At 26.2% G+C, this 13,737-nt stretch overlaps 2 protein-coding genes and 1 long non-coding RNA gene across 4 annotated transcripts; 1 reads left to right on the top strand and 2 right to left on the bottom strand.

Annotated features, from left to right (window-relative positions):
- The first annotated feature begins 73 nt into the window (after nucleotides 1-73).
- On the top strand, nucleotides 74-2,638 carry LOC410754 (post-GPI attachment to proteins factor 2-like). Of its 2 annotated transcripts, none has more exons than XM_006562539.3 (5): nucleotides 74-243; nucleotides 1,227-1,541; nucleotides 1,636-1,903; nucleotides 2,014-2,211; nucleotides 2,306-2,638. In XM_006562539.3, exons 2-5 carry the CDS (start codon nucleotides 1,377-1,379, stop codon nucleotides 2,437-2,439), a joined length of 765 nt encoding a protein of 254 aa, XP_006562602.1. In that variant the 5' UTR covers nucleotides 74-243; nucleotides 1,227-1,376; the 3' UTR covers nucleotides 2,440-2,638. The 2 variants fall into 2 exon arrangements, with proteins under 2 accessions (XP_006562602.1, XP_006562601.1); XM_006562538.3 differs by lacking the exon at nucleotides 74-243 and adding an exon at nucleotides 507-784.
- Nucleotides 2,639-3,356: 718 nt separating this feature from the next.
- Nucleotides 3,357-6,077, bottom strand: LOC113218819. Its single transcript, XR_003304786.1, has 2 exons — nucleotides 5,578-6,077; nucleotides 3,357-4,645 (listed from the first exon to the last, which is right to left on the bottom strand). It is a non-coding gene; the product is annotated as an uncharacterized LOC113218819 (long non-coding RNA).
- A 2,905-nt stretch (nucleotides 6,078-8,982) lies between these two features.
- Nucleotides 8,983-13,231, bottom strand: LOC102654894 (integrator complex subunit 12-like). Its single transcript, XM_026446056.1, has 3 exons — nucleotides 11,528-13,231; nucleotides 9,459-9,777; nucleotides 8,983-9,191 (listed from the first exon to the last, which is right to left on the bottom strand). Exons 1-3 carry the CDS (start codon nucleotides 11,951-11,953, stop codon nucleotides 9,046-9,048), a joined length of 891 nt encoding a protein of 296 aa, XP_026301841.1. The 5' UTR covers nucleotides 11,954-13,231; the 3' UTR covers nucleotides 8,983-9,045.
- Nucleotides 13,232-13,737: the final 506 nt, after the last annotated feature.

Here is a 13,737-nt window from a genome sequence, read left to right as displayed (position 1 = left end):
TAATTTTTATTATAATTTATTTATTATTTTTTTAATTTTTAGTGTAATAATTTTTAGATATTTGATTCGTTCAATTTTTTTAAAAATGGAAAAAAAGTTCAATTTTTTTAAAAACGAAAAAATTTGAAGTTGGCGCTAATATGAAATACATCCATTAGAAACATTTATACAGACCATAGATGGCATTTCTTTGAACAGAAATTCACAAACTAGCAGACGATACGTTTATATACAAGGAATAAGGTAAATTCTCTCGATTTTCTGCATGAAGATCATAAATGAATATGAATGAACAAATCGCTGTTAACAGAATATTTATTTGAATAAATTGTTATTCATTCGAAATTGTGACATGCTATTAAATTTCTTTCTTTTTTATGTATACACTATTGAAAAGTTATTTAATTATTCGTATATATTATACATTCTGTTTATCTTTTATATACTGATTCGAATTTCGAAACGTTTCTATTATTTTAAACAAAAAATAAAATTTTAATTATTTGTTAATTAATTAACAACCTAACTGTTAAATCTAATGCTATTACATAGATATAACCATTTTAGTAAAGTAACTTCTTATATAAAAAAAAGAAGATAAAAAAAAAATATTTATTGGCGAGTTTTTAACTAATTAAAGTTTAATAATAATTTATAACATAAATAAAATTCAATCATAGTTATAAATTCTGTGCAAAAGTATTAAATGTGATAATAAATCAGGCAAATGTCACGAACATCGCGTTACCCGTGACAGTGCCTTTGTTTGCTATAAATAGAAAAAGTAGGTTATCCACAAAATCAATTCTGAAAATAGAATAATTAACTTAAATATGTTTGTTATTTTGTGTATGAAACTTATAAACAAAGATCTAATATATTGCAGTTTTGATTGCTTTTGGAAAAATATTTTTATTTTATTTCATAAATGTGTTTTAATATAACATATTTGTTTCAATTATTTAATAAAAAACGAAATAAATACATAATAAATAACATGTTTATTATAAACAAAACTCATTTTGATGAATATGTAATTGTACTTAATGTACTAATATTGATCATAGTTGTTTAATATTCCAATAAATATTATAGTGTGAATTTTATATAGTAATGATATATATATTATAAAATAATATATGGAAATAAAATAAAATATAGATTATGTTTTAATACATTTTTATAATGTTTTTTCATTTTACTAATATAAAATTTTTTTGTTACAGGCATATTATGAAATTTTTAAAAAAACTTTTTAACATTTTTAATAAAAATTGAAAGGCGAAAATGATCCTGATGTAGACTGATTTAGATCTTATATCTTTAAATCTTTTTATTTTGTGCTTAAATGCCAAATTTTATTACATAATTTCACAATGGAATTAAACAATGTGGGAAACAATAAAAGTTCCATACATGTGGCAATATCATTCAAAAAATTATGTATAGCAACAGTATCTTTACCTCTTGTTACACTTTTAGTGTGTTTTATTACTGCATATATTTTCCAACAAGATGATATTCATGAAACACACTGTAGAGTATGTAAAATATATATATTTATTATTTTTTAAATTAGTTAAATTATTTTAAATATATTTAATTTATTATTTTTTTAAATATTTTTATTTTTAGGTTTATAATGTACTTCCATCAATCTCAGCTATTACTGGTATATCTCCTCAAAGATATTTATGGCGCATAAGTATAGCATTACATATAGGTCCTCGTCTAATTATTGCTAGTGTATATCATTCATATTACTATAAAATACTCAAGACAATTGAAGATGTACCATCTAAAATCATGGGATGTAGACTTTTAAATTTATGTTATTGGTTAAGTATTGCAGAAGTGGCAGCTTTATGTGGTGTTACATATATTTCTAACAGAGAAAATTATTGTAAGTATTAATATAATATATATTACTTAAAACTATAGTATTATTTTAATAACATAATTACTTCTATAATTCATAATTATAGAAATTGATAAATATTATTTATTTTTTAGCTGTGCATGAAAAAATTTTCATTGCCTTTATGATTAGTTCTTTAACATATATGTTAACAGCAGTGAGATTAGGTCGTCTTATAACACCAAATGCACAAAGCCTTCAGTACAAACAGGCACTTTTTATAACTAGTCTTGTTAGTACTGTTGGACTTATTATTTTCTTCCTAAAACACAGGTTATTGTGTCATGATTTAGGTAAGAAAAATTACATTTTTTAATTAAATTAAATTTAATTGTAATGATATGTATAAAATATATATAAAATTTATTATAATCTTTTTTTTAATAGCATTTAGCTGGTTTTCTTTATGTGAATATGTGATTGCTTCTGCAAATATGGGTTTTCACGTGACCGTAATTCTAGATTTTCCCAAGGAGCAATTGATTGTTGGAAATGGTTTACCTGCCTTAAAGGTGGATTAACTTGTAATATTTTGTACTCATTATTATCTTTTTATTGTCATCAAAGTGCCTACTGCCACTGTCTGGAAGTGCTATTGCCAAAAATGATAAAGAAAATAATATTACATATTATATATAACTGAGTATCCACTGATTGGTAAATATTTATTAATATTATTTGTAAATATTTATATATTATGAATGAAATCAAAAATTTAATAAAATCAAATATTAAAAAAATTTTCTTATTAAAAAAAAAAGAATTGCAAATATAAAATTCATATTGTCATAATTTTTTTTAATTCAAGCTGAATAATTCTATATCTATCAAATCTCAATTTATATTCAAAAGTATTTTTAAAAATGTTTATTTGACACATATTTATTTGATTAAATATATTATTAGATATTAATAGATTCTCTTTATTATATTTATAAAAAATATTTTATATATTTGGTGGATACACAGTTTAAAGCACAATATTTTTTTTATTAAGGATTATTATTAAGGATTTTGATGTAATAATACTCATTTTATTCAATGTATACTTTGCATAATGCAAAAATTTAAGATATTTTTATAGTATTTCTTAGTCATTAATGATTTATTTATTACATTTATTATAAGTGTCATCTTTCAATAGTTATACAAGAAAGCACAATTAAAGATAAAAAATAAAAAGAAAAAATTTTAAAAAATCTAGCGCTTCCAAAGTATGGCACTGGTATCTTCCCAGGCAATGAGAAAAAAAATCTTTAATGGCCTTTTAGGTAGTGGAAACTTGTAGTGATACAAGACAAATATGTATCCTACATACAAACAATATTCAATATAAAAACTTAGAGTAATCGAATTTCATATTTAATTTCTATGTCTCAATTTAAATAAGGAAGGAATTAGTATTAGCATAAAGTAAAGAATTGTGACATGTTAGCTATAAATTAAGAATGACTAATTTATCTATAAATTATAAATTGCTTTTTTGAAAGTTCTTTACAAAGTGAGAAATCTAGTCGGTAATTATTTCTAGTCGTTTTATAAATCTCTTTTTTTTTTATCTGTTTTAAAATATCATCATTGTTACGTCGGACTATTTGACGCATTGTTAGCATGTAGGATGCATTTACATTAACGTGTCTTTCGTCTTTAATGAGGATACGTTCATGGAATAAATGTACGTAATAATTTAAGATAGAATAGAAATATTATTCATTATTGTACAGTTGTAATAATCAATATATTTTGTGTTTGGATAATACATGGAATCGCATATTATATAAAAATGAAGAAAAGAAATTTTATGCACCAAAAAAAAAAAAAAAAAAAAAAAGAAATAAATTATTTGATAGTTACATAATACATGGATTATAGCAATATTATGTTATGAATATGATTATTGTTTATGTTTATATATGTAGCATACAAGTTTTTAAGTGCAATACGATTGGCATTTCGATTGGCATTTCGATAATTACAATGAAAATAGACGAGGATATTCAAACAGAAATCTATAATTATCTTATGACATACATATATTCTCGACCAAAGCATGAATGTGTTACGTCCAAAAATCACGGAGCAAATTGACGAAGATAATTCAAATAACTATTTATATTACATTTTATAATCGAATTCATGTTCTCTTTAAAGATATTCGCATTAATATTTCTCACAAAACATTAAGTAAGAGGAAAAAAAAATATTTGTGATAAAGCACACTGCTATAGTTACTGGAATTAGTTTTATAAATCCTTGACATTATATATAACGCTAAAAGAACAGCAGGTGAACAAAATCATCACTATGTTCTTTAAAAAAAATGTATTTACATGGCATGTATTTTCATATAAGAAATTTTTATTCATTTACATTGTTTTTAATATTTTTTTAATAACATGCAATCATCTATGTTTCTCTGTATACATTTATAATAAACTATTAAGCAAAATTCCTTTGTTGGAATACATAAAATGATCATTAAATTCAGTTTTCAAGTGTTCAGAAGCATATAAAAAACATAAATCGCGTACAATCAAACATATCTTGATGATTCCATTGTAATACAAAATCAAGCGTTTATACTCATTATATAGATATAATTGCGAATTATTATGAATTAATTGATCGACATCAAACATTAAAATCCGTGCCAAGTGATGTATTAAAGATACTATGATGTATCCGTCATTGGCATCATCTCATCCATGATGATCCATAGATTTAAATCTAATAGATTATCTTTAATGAATCACTTATTTCTGATATTCTTATCGTATCAACTATTTTTATGATGATATTCGTTTATAATTTTATTTAATCAGAATATATTTCAAAATTAAATGAGTTTCTATATCTATAACTATCTGCTATTCGATGCACATAGATAAAATATACACTGCTATATATGTATTATTATATTAGTACATTGTCTTAAAAGACAATCGCAAAAATAGTTCATTTTATCATAATGTACAAGAGATTTCAAAAAAGATGTGATAATTATTTGATTTTTTGTTTGGAAATTTAAATAATATAATAATTTTGCATAAAAGAATTCTATTTTTAATATTTATGTTTAGGTTAGGAAAATTTAATTATTTATAAAAATCGTAATAAATTCGTTATGTATTTAATAAAAATAATATCAGTAACGAAGTATTTCTTTAATTTATATATATTTATCAAATTGCTTGCATAATTTAAATTGAAAGATCTATTTATTGATCTGAATATTATTGTAATAATTTGAGACCATTACGATTATGATAAATAGATAATTTTACTATACATTTTAGGTTCTACGTTTAATCATAGAAATATAATCAATATAAATAAATCTTAATTTTTGTAATATTTTATTATATTATTGTATTATATCCTATTATAAATTTTCATATTGACATTAATAGATTAATTTTATATTTTCATTAGTATTAAATTACACACGAAATAATTGCATAACTATATTAAAGTTATATTATTATTCGAACAATTATTTAAAATTTTATAGCGATAATTATAAATAGAACGTGTATTATAAATGTAATGTACATTTATATAATATTATCTGTTCAAAATATTTTCCAAACAATTAATCAAAATTTTCATCTCGAAATATCTTGTATATTCACAAATATATACAAAAGATTAATACATACATTTAAATAATAATAAATTGTATCCACTTGTTGTTCACCTCGGTAAATAATTTTATAGAAAGCTTGTACATAACTTATTATTATTATAACTTATTATATAAAATCGCGTTCGATTTCCAACGAACGATTAGTTCGTGGCTGATCTAGAACGGTTTATGTAAAGTAGTGTGTAGTTTGTAGTTCGATGTCAGAGCATGATGCGCTGATGAGATGCAATATTGAGTCAACCTTGACATGTGTCAGAATCTTTATTTAATTGATGTCGGCCATTTGGCACGATATCACTGTCATGAATTAGGCTGTACGTCACCTTGCGCCGTTCGAACAACAGATTTATTATGTAAAGTAGTTCAAATTAGGTTCTGGAGCAGAGTGATACCATATACATATATATATGTATATGGTATGATAATAATGATTATATATACATATATTAAAAAACATTATTATACTTTGCTCCTTGTGTACATAAAGCAAATGCTATATATATATACAATTCAAAATACCGAAAAGACAGTGAAAAAATCTTTTTATTGCAAATAATAATAAAATTAACGAAAGTTAACAATCGATGATAGGGAATATTCTAACCTAGAAGATTAAAAATTTTAGTTTTAAATATTATATTTTTAAAATATTTGCACAACATATTATGATATATTTTATATGTACGTGAATTTACGATGAATTAGACTTGAATAAAGAGAATGAACAGAAATTTTGCTCAAAATGGCATTTTTCAAATTGGCAATATAATGTTCTCGATACTTTTCAAATATGCGTTTTTAATACACATATATAAAGATCTTGTTATTTTTTGAATTAAAATTGAATTATTGGCAATATAAAAACATATTATGTTAACAACATTATTTTGTGTTATTTAATCTAATTTGAAAGATATCCGAATTTCTTTATAATAAGAAAAAAATAAATATTTTATTTTTTACGTCACAAGATATTCATGTTGTTTATGCAAATATAGCATCTTTTATATGGACGATAATAAATTTAAAAAAATTCAAACTTAAAGAAAATATTTAAAAAAAATATCAATATAATAATTGTTAATGCATATTTTTTTTTTCACGTGCCAAAAATATACCAAAAAATGGTCATCTAGATTAGAATATTCCTTTAATATTTGTATTTAAAGCTTAAGAGAGAGGATACGAAAAATGTCTTCTCTCTCCGAGATTTTAGACGTATATACATATATATATATTATTCATTTAATTTCTCTAATGCATGCACGCACATTATAGTAATTTCGAAATGAGCTTTTAACTACTCGACCACACAATTTATAGCGGGTATTAAGGATCTCGTATTTAAAAAGGTTGAATTTGTCGTAATAACGATAAAGGAAGTTAGGAAACTTTTATCATGATAAAACGTTAACATTTTCAGAATGACTCAAAAAGAGTAACTAGAGAGAAACTACAAATTAAATTAAAAACTAAAATATTTTCTCTATACTTTATTTTTAGAATTGTATTCGAGCTATATATATTTTTAAGAATAACAAAAATTTATTTGTGAATCCGTATTTTACTTGTACAGTTATTTACAAATAAGATGCGTGTATATTTTTTTCTCGCTGAATTTTATGAAAAATGATTTGAGAAATTTGTAGATTCGATTCGAAGATTTGGATTAAGCAATAAGCGTCGAAGTTATCGAACAGTATATCGATTCTACGGAATTCTCGAAACTTCGATCTAACCTAAGAATCGATGAAATTATTCTTGTAATTCGCGGCATATTGAAATGTGTGTTTCACCAATTTTCTCTTTCCCGATGTATGAATCATTTAAACGATTGACAATTCTGTGATAATCGGCACAAATTGTATGATAACGCTTTTGTGTTTGTATAGTACATTTTTCTCAAAGTATACGTATATGTCTTTTATAGTATCTAGTTATATAAAAGTATTTAAAAAATTAGCAATAATTTATTTATATTTTTTTCTCCGAGATTTCTCACGGATTATTTTTCCATGATATTTTCCATAATATTTTGGACTGTAAGTATGTAACATTACAGAATTCGGAATTCTTGTCCTTGTGGATCTTGATCTTGTAAAGTCGCCATCTTGGAAAATTTTATAACTATTTATTACAACAAAAAAATTAAACTTCTTTTTTTAAATTTCTCGATAATAATTTCTCCATTTTGATAATAGAATTATTTAAAAAAAATATATATTTTTTAAATATAATCTAATTTACATTCGATTTATATATTCACGATTGAATTGTGTAAGATAAGATTGGCTCATACTCGAAAATATCAATAGAATTGGGTCGTATAGAATCCTTTCGTATTTTGTCATTCGTTATTATATGTTTTTTTTCATTTATAAATACATTATCGTCCAAAATTAATAACATTGCAAAAAAAAAAAAGAAAGAAAGAAAGAAAAAAAATAACAAAAACACTACTTTCGCGCAAACAATAAGTTAACCTATAATATTTTCAATTAAATATGTTTCATATATATATAAAACTATATATAATATAATCAGTTTTCAAAAAGTAAATAAAAATATAATTCTCAAAAAAAAATCTTCGAGCATTTATGAACGATAATGTACATGCATCCCGTATACGAATGAATTAATATATAAATCGAACGACAATACGAAGCGAAAAGATTCGTTGTGAAGCAAGGTGTGCTCTCATGTGACGCTTCACGTTGTGTTACGCTCGATCTTCACTGTATGTATACGCACGATCAATTAGAGCGAAAGTGATCGAGCATAGGCTAAAACTTCGGCATGGCTGCCGAAGGTAATTGAACTCGGTTGACCTTAATATAGAGAAGTGAGAAAAGCGAACGATACGTGTGACGATGACAGATACGATACATCTACGATAAATGAGGCAAAAGTAGAGAGGGGTTGAATGAACGAGGCGATGAAACCACGTCTTTTTATTTCAGTTATTAAGTTCACTTTCGAAAGGCTCGTCGGTATGGTTTATAATGTAACAACAGCACCATCTGTAATCGGCTTAAATAAGATACCGCTACCCTGTGATTGAAGTGTTTGTAGAGTGAAGTTATGTAGTGTGTAACCGCGTGGATTTGTTTGAAAGAAATAGACGTATTTGGAGATGGGTTTTCCATTGTACATGTATATGTAATTAAATAATAAAACGTAATGTGCATGTACCTACTATTAGGCGTGTTGAATTATTGCTTCTTTTTAATTTAAACAAGTTTTTTTTTTTTGAGAGATATAAGATTAGTATTAGAAATGACGCGTAGATAAAATTTCATCAAGTGTATTTTTACATAGTTAATTTAAAATTATAAAATTATAATTTTTGATCAACCAGAAAAGTTTCTCGGATGAATTGAATTAATTTTTGTATTTATTATATATGTATATATATATATATATATATATATATATATATAAATTTAAATGCTTGGTATTATCAATACATAGTAAATAATATTTATTTTATAATAGGACGTGTGACTGAAAGTTTCGAACCGATTCGTTTTCTCAATTGACTCGACGATGATGTCCTCGTCTTGTGATTCGAATGAAAACTACTTTTTGCAATTATAGCATTTTCACCAATATTTCTTTGCAAAATATCTAAATTTACAAATGGTCTCTGTTATATTCGAAAATTAAAAGTAAAGAAAATTATACGAATCAAAAGTTTGAAATCATAATTTCTAAAAATTTAAAAAATTTAAAAAAAAAATCGAAATAATTCTTCGAATCATTAACGAATAGAAGATGTAAAATAAAATAAAATCTATCGAAAATAAAATCAGCAACAAACGAGATACTTAATTACAATTGAAAATGTGATTTCAAGCTTTTGATTGGTGATGCAAATGCGTAACGATGATTTACCAGACGAAGTTTGATCAACGATTCCAGTTTCATTCTTCATATTTCCGTTCAATTTCACCAACTTGTTCATCTTTGTGCAAGTTTCTTTGGGTTTTCCCTCGTCACTGGCCAGACGAGACCTTTTCACTTTTTTTTCATCGAAGGCGATGACAGAGTTTACGGAGGAGGTGTCCATGCATTTTCTACACCTCCACACGATTCTTGGATCGTAGACGTCGATATCGACGACAGGGGGTTGATGGCACAGAGGATGATAGACTTCTTGACATTCTTGACACTCCAACAATATCAATGGTCCTAGCTTTGCCCCGTTACAGATCTTTCGTTACAAGCAAAAAAAATCAAATTAGACATATTAAATCTTGTAAAATAAAATATGAGATTAAAAATAAATTTAGAAATTGGAAAAGAGATATTTTTAAAGAAAGGTTATACAAAATTGGAATAAAATAAATAGGAATATTAGTAAAAAAAAATTAGTAAAAAACTAAAGAAGTTAGAATATTTTTATTGTATAACAATATTGAATATTGTAGACTTTATTTATTTAGAGTAGATTTTAGAAAGTATATAGATTTTTAATCCAAGATCATCTGAAATATAAATAACAATTATAAAATAAATTTTTTTTTAATTATGAATATACAATATTATAATAAAATTATAATAACATGGAATATATAGTAAATAAGAGAAAATATAAACTGAACTTAGTTTCTTCAAAATAATCTTGATTAGATATATTAAATCTTGTAAAATAAAATATGAGATTAAAAATAAATTTAGAAATTGGAAAAGAGATATTTTTAAAGAAAGATTATAAATTGGAAGAAGTAATAGGAATATTAGTAAAAAGAAATTAGTAAAAAACTAAAGAAGTTAGAATATTTCTATTGTATAACAATATTGAATATTGTAGATTTTATTTATTTAGAGTAGATTTTAAAAAGATTATAAGATTATATAGATTTTTAGTCCAAGATCATCTGAAATATAAATAACAATTATAAGATGAGTTTTTTTTTTAATTATGAATACACAATATTATAATGACATGAAATATATAGTAAATAAGAGAAAATATAAACTGAACTTAGTTTTTTTAAAATAATAATCTTGATTAGATATATTAAATCTTGTAAAATAAAATATGAGATTAAAAATAAATTTAGAAATTGAAAAAGAGATATTTTTAAAGAAAGGTTATACAAAATTGGAAGAAGTAAAAGGAATATTAGTAAAAAGAAATTAGTAAAACACTAAAGAAGTTAGAATATTTTTATTGTACAACATTGAATATTGTAGACTTTATTTATTTAGAGTAGATTTTAGTAGATATAGATTTTTAGTCCAGATCATCTGAAATATAAATAATAATTATAAGATGAGTTTTTTTTTAATTTTAATTATAAATACACAATATTATAATAACATGGAATATATAGTAAATAAAAGAAAATATAAACTTGAACTTAGTTTTTTCAAAATAATAATCTTGATTAGATATATTAAATCTTATAAAATAAAATATGAGATTAAAAATAAATTTAGAAATTGGAAAAGAGATATTTTTAAAGAAAGGTTATACAAAATTGGAACAAGTAATAGGAATATTAGTAAAAGACTAAAGAAGTTAGAATATTTCTATTGTATAACAATATTGAATATTGTAGACTTTATTTATTTAGTAGATTTTAGAAAGTATATAGATTTTTAATCCAAGATCATCTGAAATATAAATAACAATTATAAGATGAATTTTTTTTTAATTATAAATACACAATATTATAATAACATGGAATATATAGTAAATAAGAGAAAATATAAACTGAACTTAGTTTTTTCAAAATAATCTTGATTTCGACACAGATTCATTTTTTTACTCAAATTTTTAACATCCTAATATACATACTTATCTTTCTTTCTTGCACCTTCTCTCAAGCTAACTTTTGTTCAAGAAGAAAATGTTTATTATATATAATTAATCAAAGAAGAGAAAAATAATGAATGCCATTAAATTTGTATAATATCATAATTTATAATTTACTTTACTAAAATATCACCAAAACCTTGCACAATAATCCATCTCCAGATCCTTCATCGGGAATGGATATCCTCGGGATGTCTCCCTTCTCGCTGCAATCCTCAACGTCCGCCGTATCAATTATTTTCATCGGTTTCCAATTATTCTCTGCCATCGCGTTATCGTTACCCCCGAAAATCAGCTGACTTCCGGTTTTCTTCGAGGCGGTGTTCCTTTTCCGCGTGGACGTTTCCGATCTTTCGTTCGATTTCCCATAGATTTTCGTGTTTTGCAAAAATCTCTTCGGCATCCTCGCCATCAATGTTTTGTCAAATCCATACCTTCTTTCGATGAACGTGTCGAGCATTTTACGAAGTTTTTCCGTGCTGTCGTCTTCCGTCGAGTGTAGAAGCGATAACGCGTTGAAAAAATCTTCGTCTATGTCGGATGCATCTTCCGTATCCTCGTACATTGTGAGCTATTTTTATTTTTCGAATTTTTATTTCTTTTTTTTAAAATTTACATGCCGGATAAAATTCTTCTCTCGGGCAAATTACGAAATATCGTCGAACGAAATGTGAAAGAACGAATGAATGAAAGAAGCGAGATTGATTCAATTCTTGATTATAATATTAAATCATTCAATCCTGTTCAATCATTTTTATATACTATGATCAATAATTTAAAAAAAAAATAATATTGTTCGATAAAATGAATAAATAACCTTATCCTGATAAATTAACCAAAAAAAAAAAAGATTATAACTTAACAGAGCTGTAAAGAAAAAATTCGAGATATTTCCGCTCCTTACCGTCTCTAATAATTCACAAATTTCAAATTTTCAAGGAAAAATTCAATTATCTTTATGATTTGGAAAATGGTGTTAAAAAAATTAACACCGAAGGTGAGCGCGTTCGATTACACGAATAGTAACAATACTAATACAAACTTGAGATGGACGTGCATTGTGAAATATGCCGAAGGAAAGTAGTTGATATTTATCAACTTGAGTATCGACTTGCCTGCCGATTGTAACATCGATAAAATTGCATCGATGCGCTATTGTTTTCCAAGAGAACTGACAAGCTGCCAATCGGTTTACTGCAGTTATACAGGGTGTTAAGAAACGTGTGATATATATTTTTCGAAGAATTGATTCTATCTCTTTGCTATCCTAGTCTCATACCATTTCATTCGATTCTCTCCTATTAATGTAATGCGTATAAAATATAGGATGCTTCGGTTATAAAAGTTTTTGTACAAATATATTAAATTTTTTATTGTTTGGAAAAAATAATCCAATCAACCAAATGTATCATTCTTATGCCGACTAATAATTTTTAAGATTCCACGTAAAAAATATTAATTCAATAATTGTTTATTCATGCACGCACAACTTTCAAATCTCCTCTTTTAATTTCACGAAACTCTCAAACACTCACTCTCTCTCCATTTTAGAAATTAAGAAAGAACAAATAATCGATCATCGTAATAATCGAAATTACAATCGAAAATAAAGCGAAAGAACGAATCCTCTTAAAATCTCGATATCCACAAAACTCTCGAAACTCCCACCCTCGAAAATAGTCGAGACACCGCGAGACGCCGATCTCGCATCCGATCTCGTTCGAACAGAACTGTGAGTGGGAGGAAGGGTGGAGGGGGAGGGGGATGACTCGGGCAAACTCGACGAAGAAGACGTAGGAAGCGTAAACGTCTGAGGAAAGGAGGCAAGAGGAGACGGGGAGAAACGCGTAGCTCACCTGGCATACCAGCAGAGTATCGCGACACATTTTGATCGAATTCTTCTCGAGGTCGAGGAATGCCGGTATCTCCGGTAGATATTATTACATATTTAGGTGGAACGGTGCGCTCTCCCGGAGGTAATACACTTAGACGTATTCTCTCTCGGTTTGCGCCTCGATGTCGATGTGTTGGTGACGTAGCGTGGTACATGGGTATTGGTGGGCGAAAGTGGGGGATCGTGAGTGGTGGGGATAGTGGAACCGGAGGATATGTATCTAGCTTTACTCTCGCGCACACCGGCTCTCTCTATAACCGTGCCTCTGCCCCGACCTCGAAGGATCGCAGTTCTGCGCGATATCCTGCATATCTCGGCATACCGTCCTCGTCGTTTCCGACATTGTTCCCCGGCCCCGGCCCCGACCCCGGTGTCCTGGCTCCAGCTCCCGATCCAACGGCGAATAATCCTACTCGTTCGACGTCTACCGGGCCCGGCTTCTCAGCTGGATTCCA

The sequence above is a fragment of the Apis mellifera genome, linkage group LG1 (assembly GCF_003254395.2).
Source record: "Apis mellifera strain DH4 linkage group LG1, Amel_HAv3.1, whole genome shotgun sequence".
Classification (NCBI taxonomy): domain Eukaryota; kingdom Metazoa; phylum Arthropoda; class Insecta; order Hymenoptera; family Apidae; genus Apis; species Apis mellifera.
Note: the sequence above shows the minus strand (reverse complement) of the source record. Positions and strands in the feature narration are given on the sequence as shown.

What these genes read in the sequence shown, in the direction of transcription:
- LOC410754 (XM_006562539.3), top strand. Translation starts at nt 1,377, where the DNA reads ATGGAATTAAACAATGTGGGAAACAATAAAAGTTCCATACATGTGGCA. An exon ending in TTCTAACAGAGAAAATTATT is followed by an intron (nt 1,904 to 2,013) that starts GTAAGTATTAAT and finishes TTTATTTTTTAG; the next exon opens with CTGTGCATGAAAAAATTTTC. An exon ending in GTTATTGTGTCATGATTTAG is followed by an intron (nt 2,212 to 2,305) that starts GTAAGAAAAATT and finishes TTTTTTTAATAG; the next exon opens with CATTTAGCTGGTTTTCTTTA.
- LOC102654894 (XM_026446056.1), bottom strand. Translation starts at nt 11,953, where the DNA reads ATGTACGAGGATACGGAAGATGCATCCGACATAGACGAAGATTTTTTC. An exon ending in GAGATGGATTATTGTGCAAG is followed by an intron (nt 9,778 to 11,527) that starts GTTTTGGTGATA and finishes TTGTAACGAAAG; the next exon opens with ATCTGTAACGGGGCAAAGCT. An exon ending in CGTTGATCAAACTTCGTCTG is followed by an intron (nt 9,192 to 9,458) that starts GTAAATCATCGT and finishes TTGTAAATTTAG; the next exon opens with ATATTTTGCAAAGAAATATT.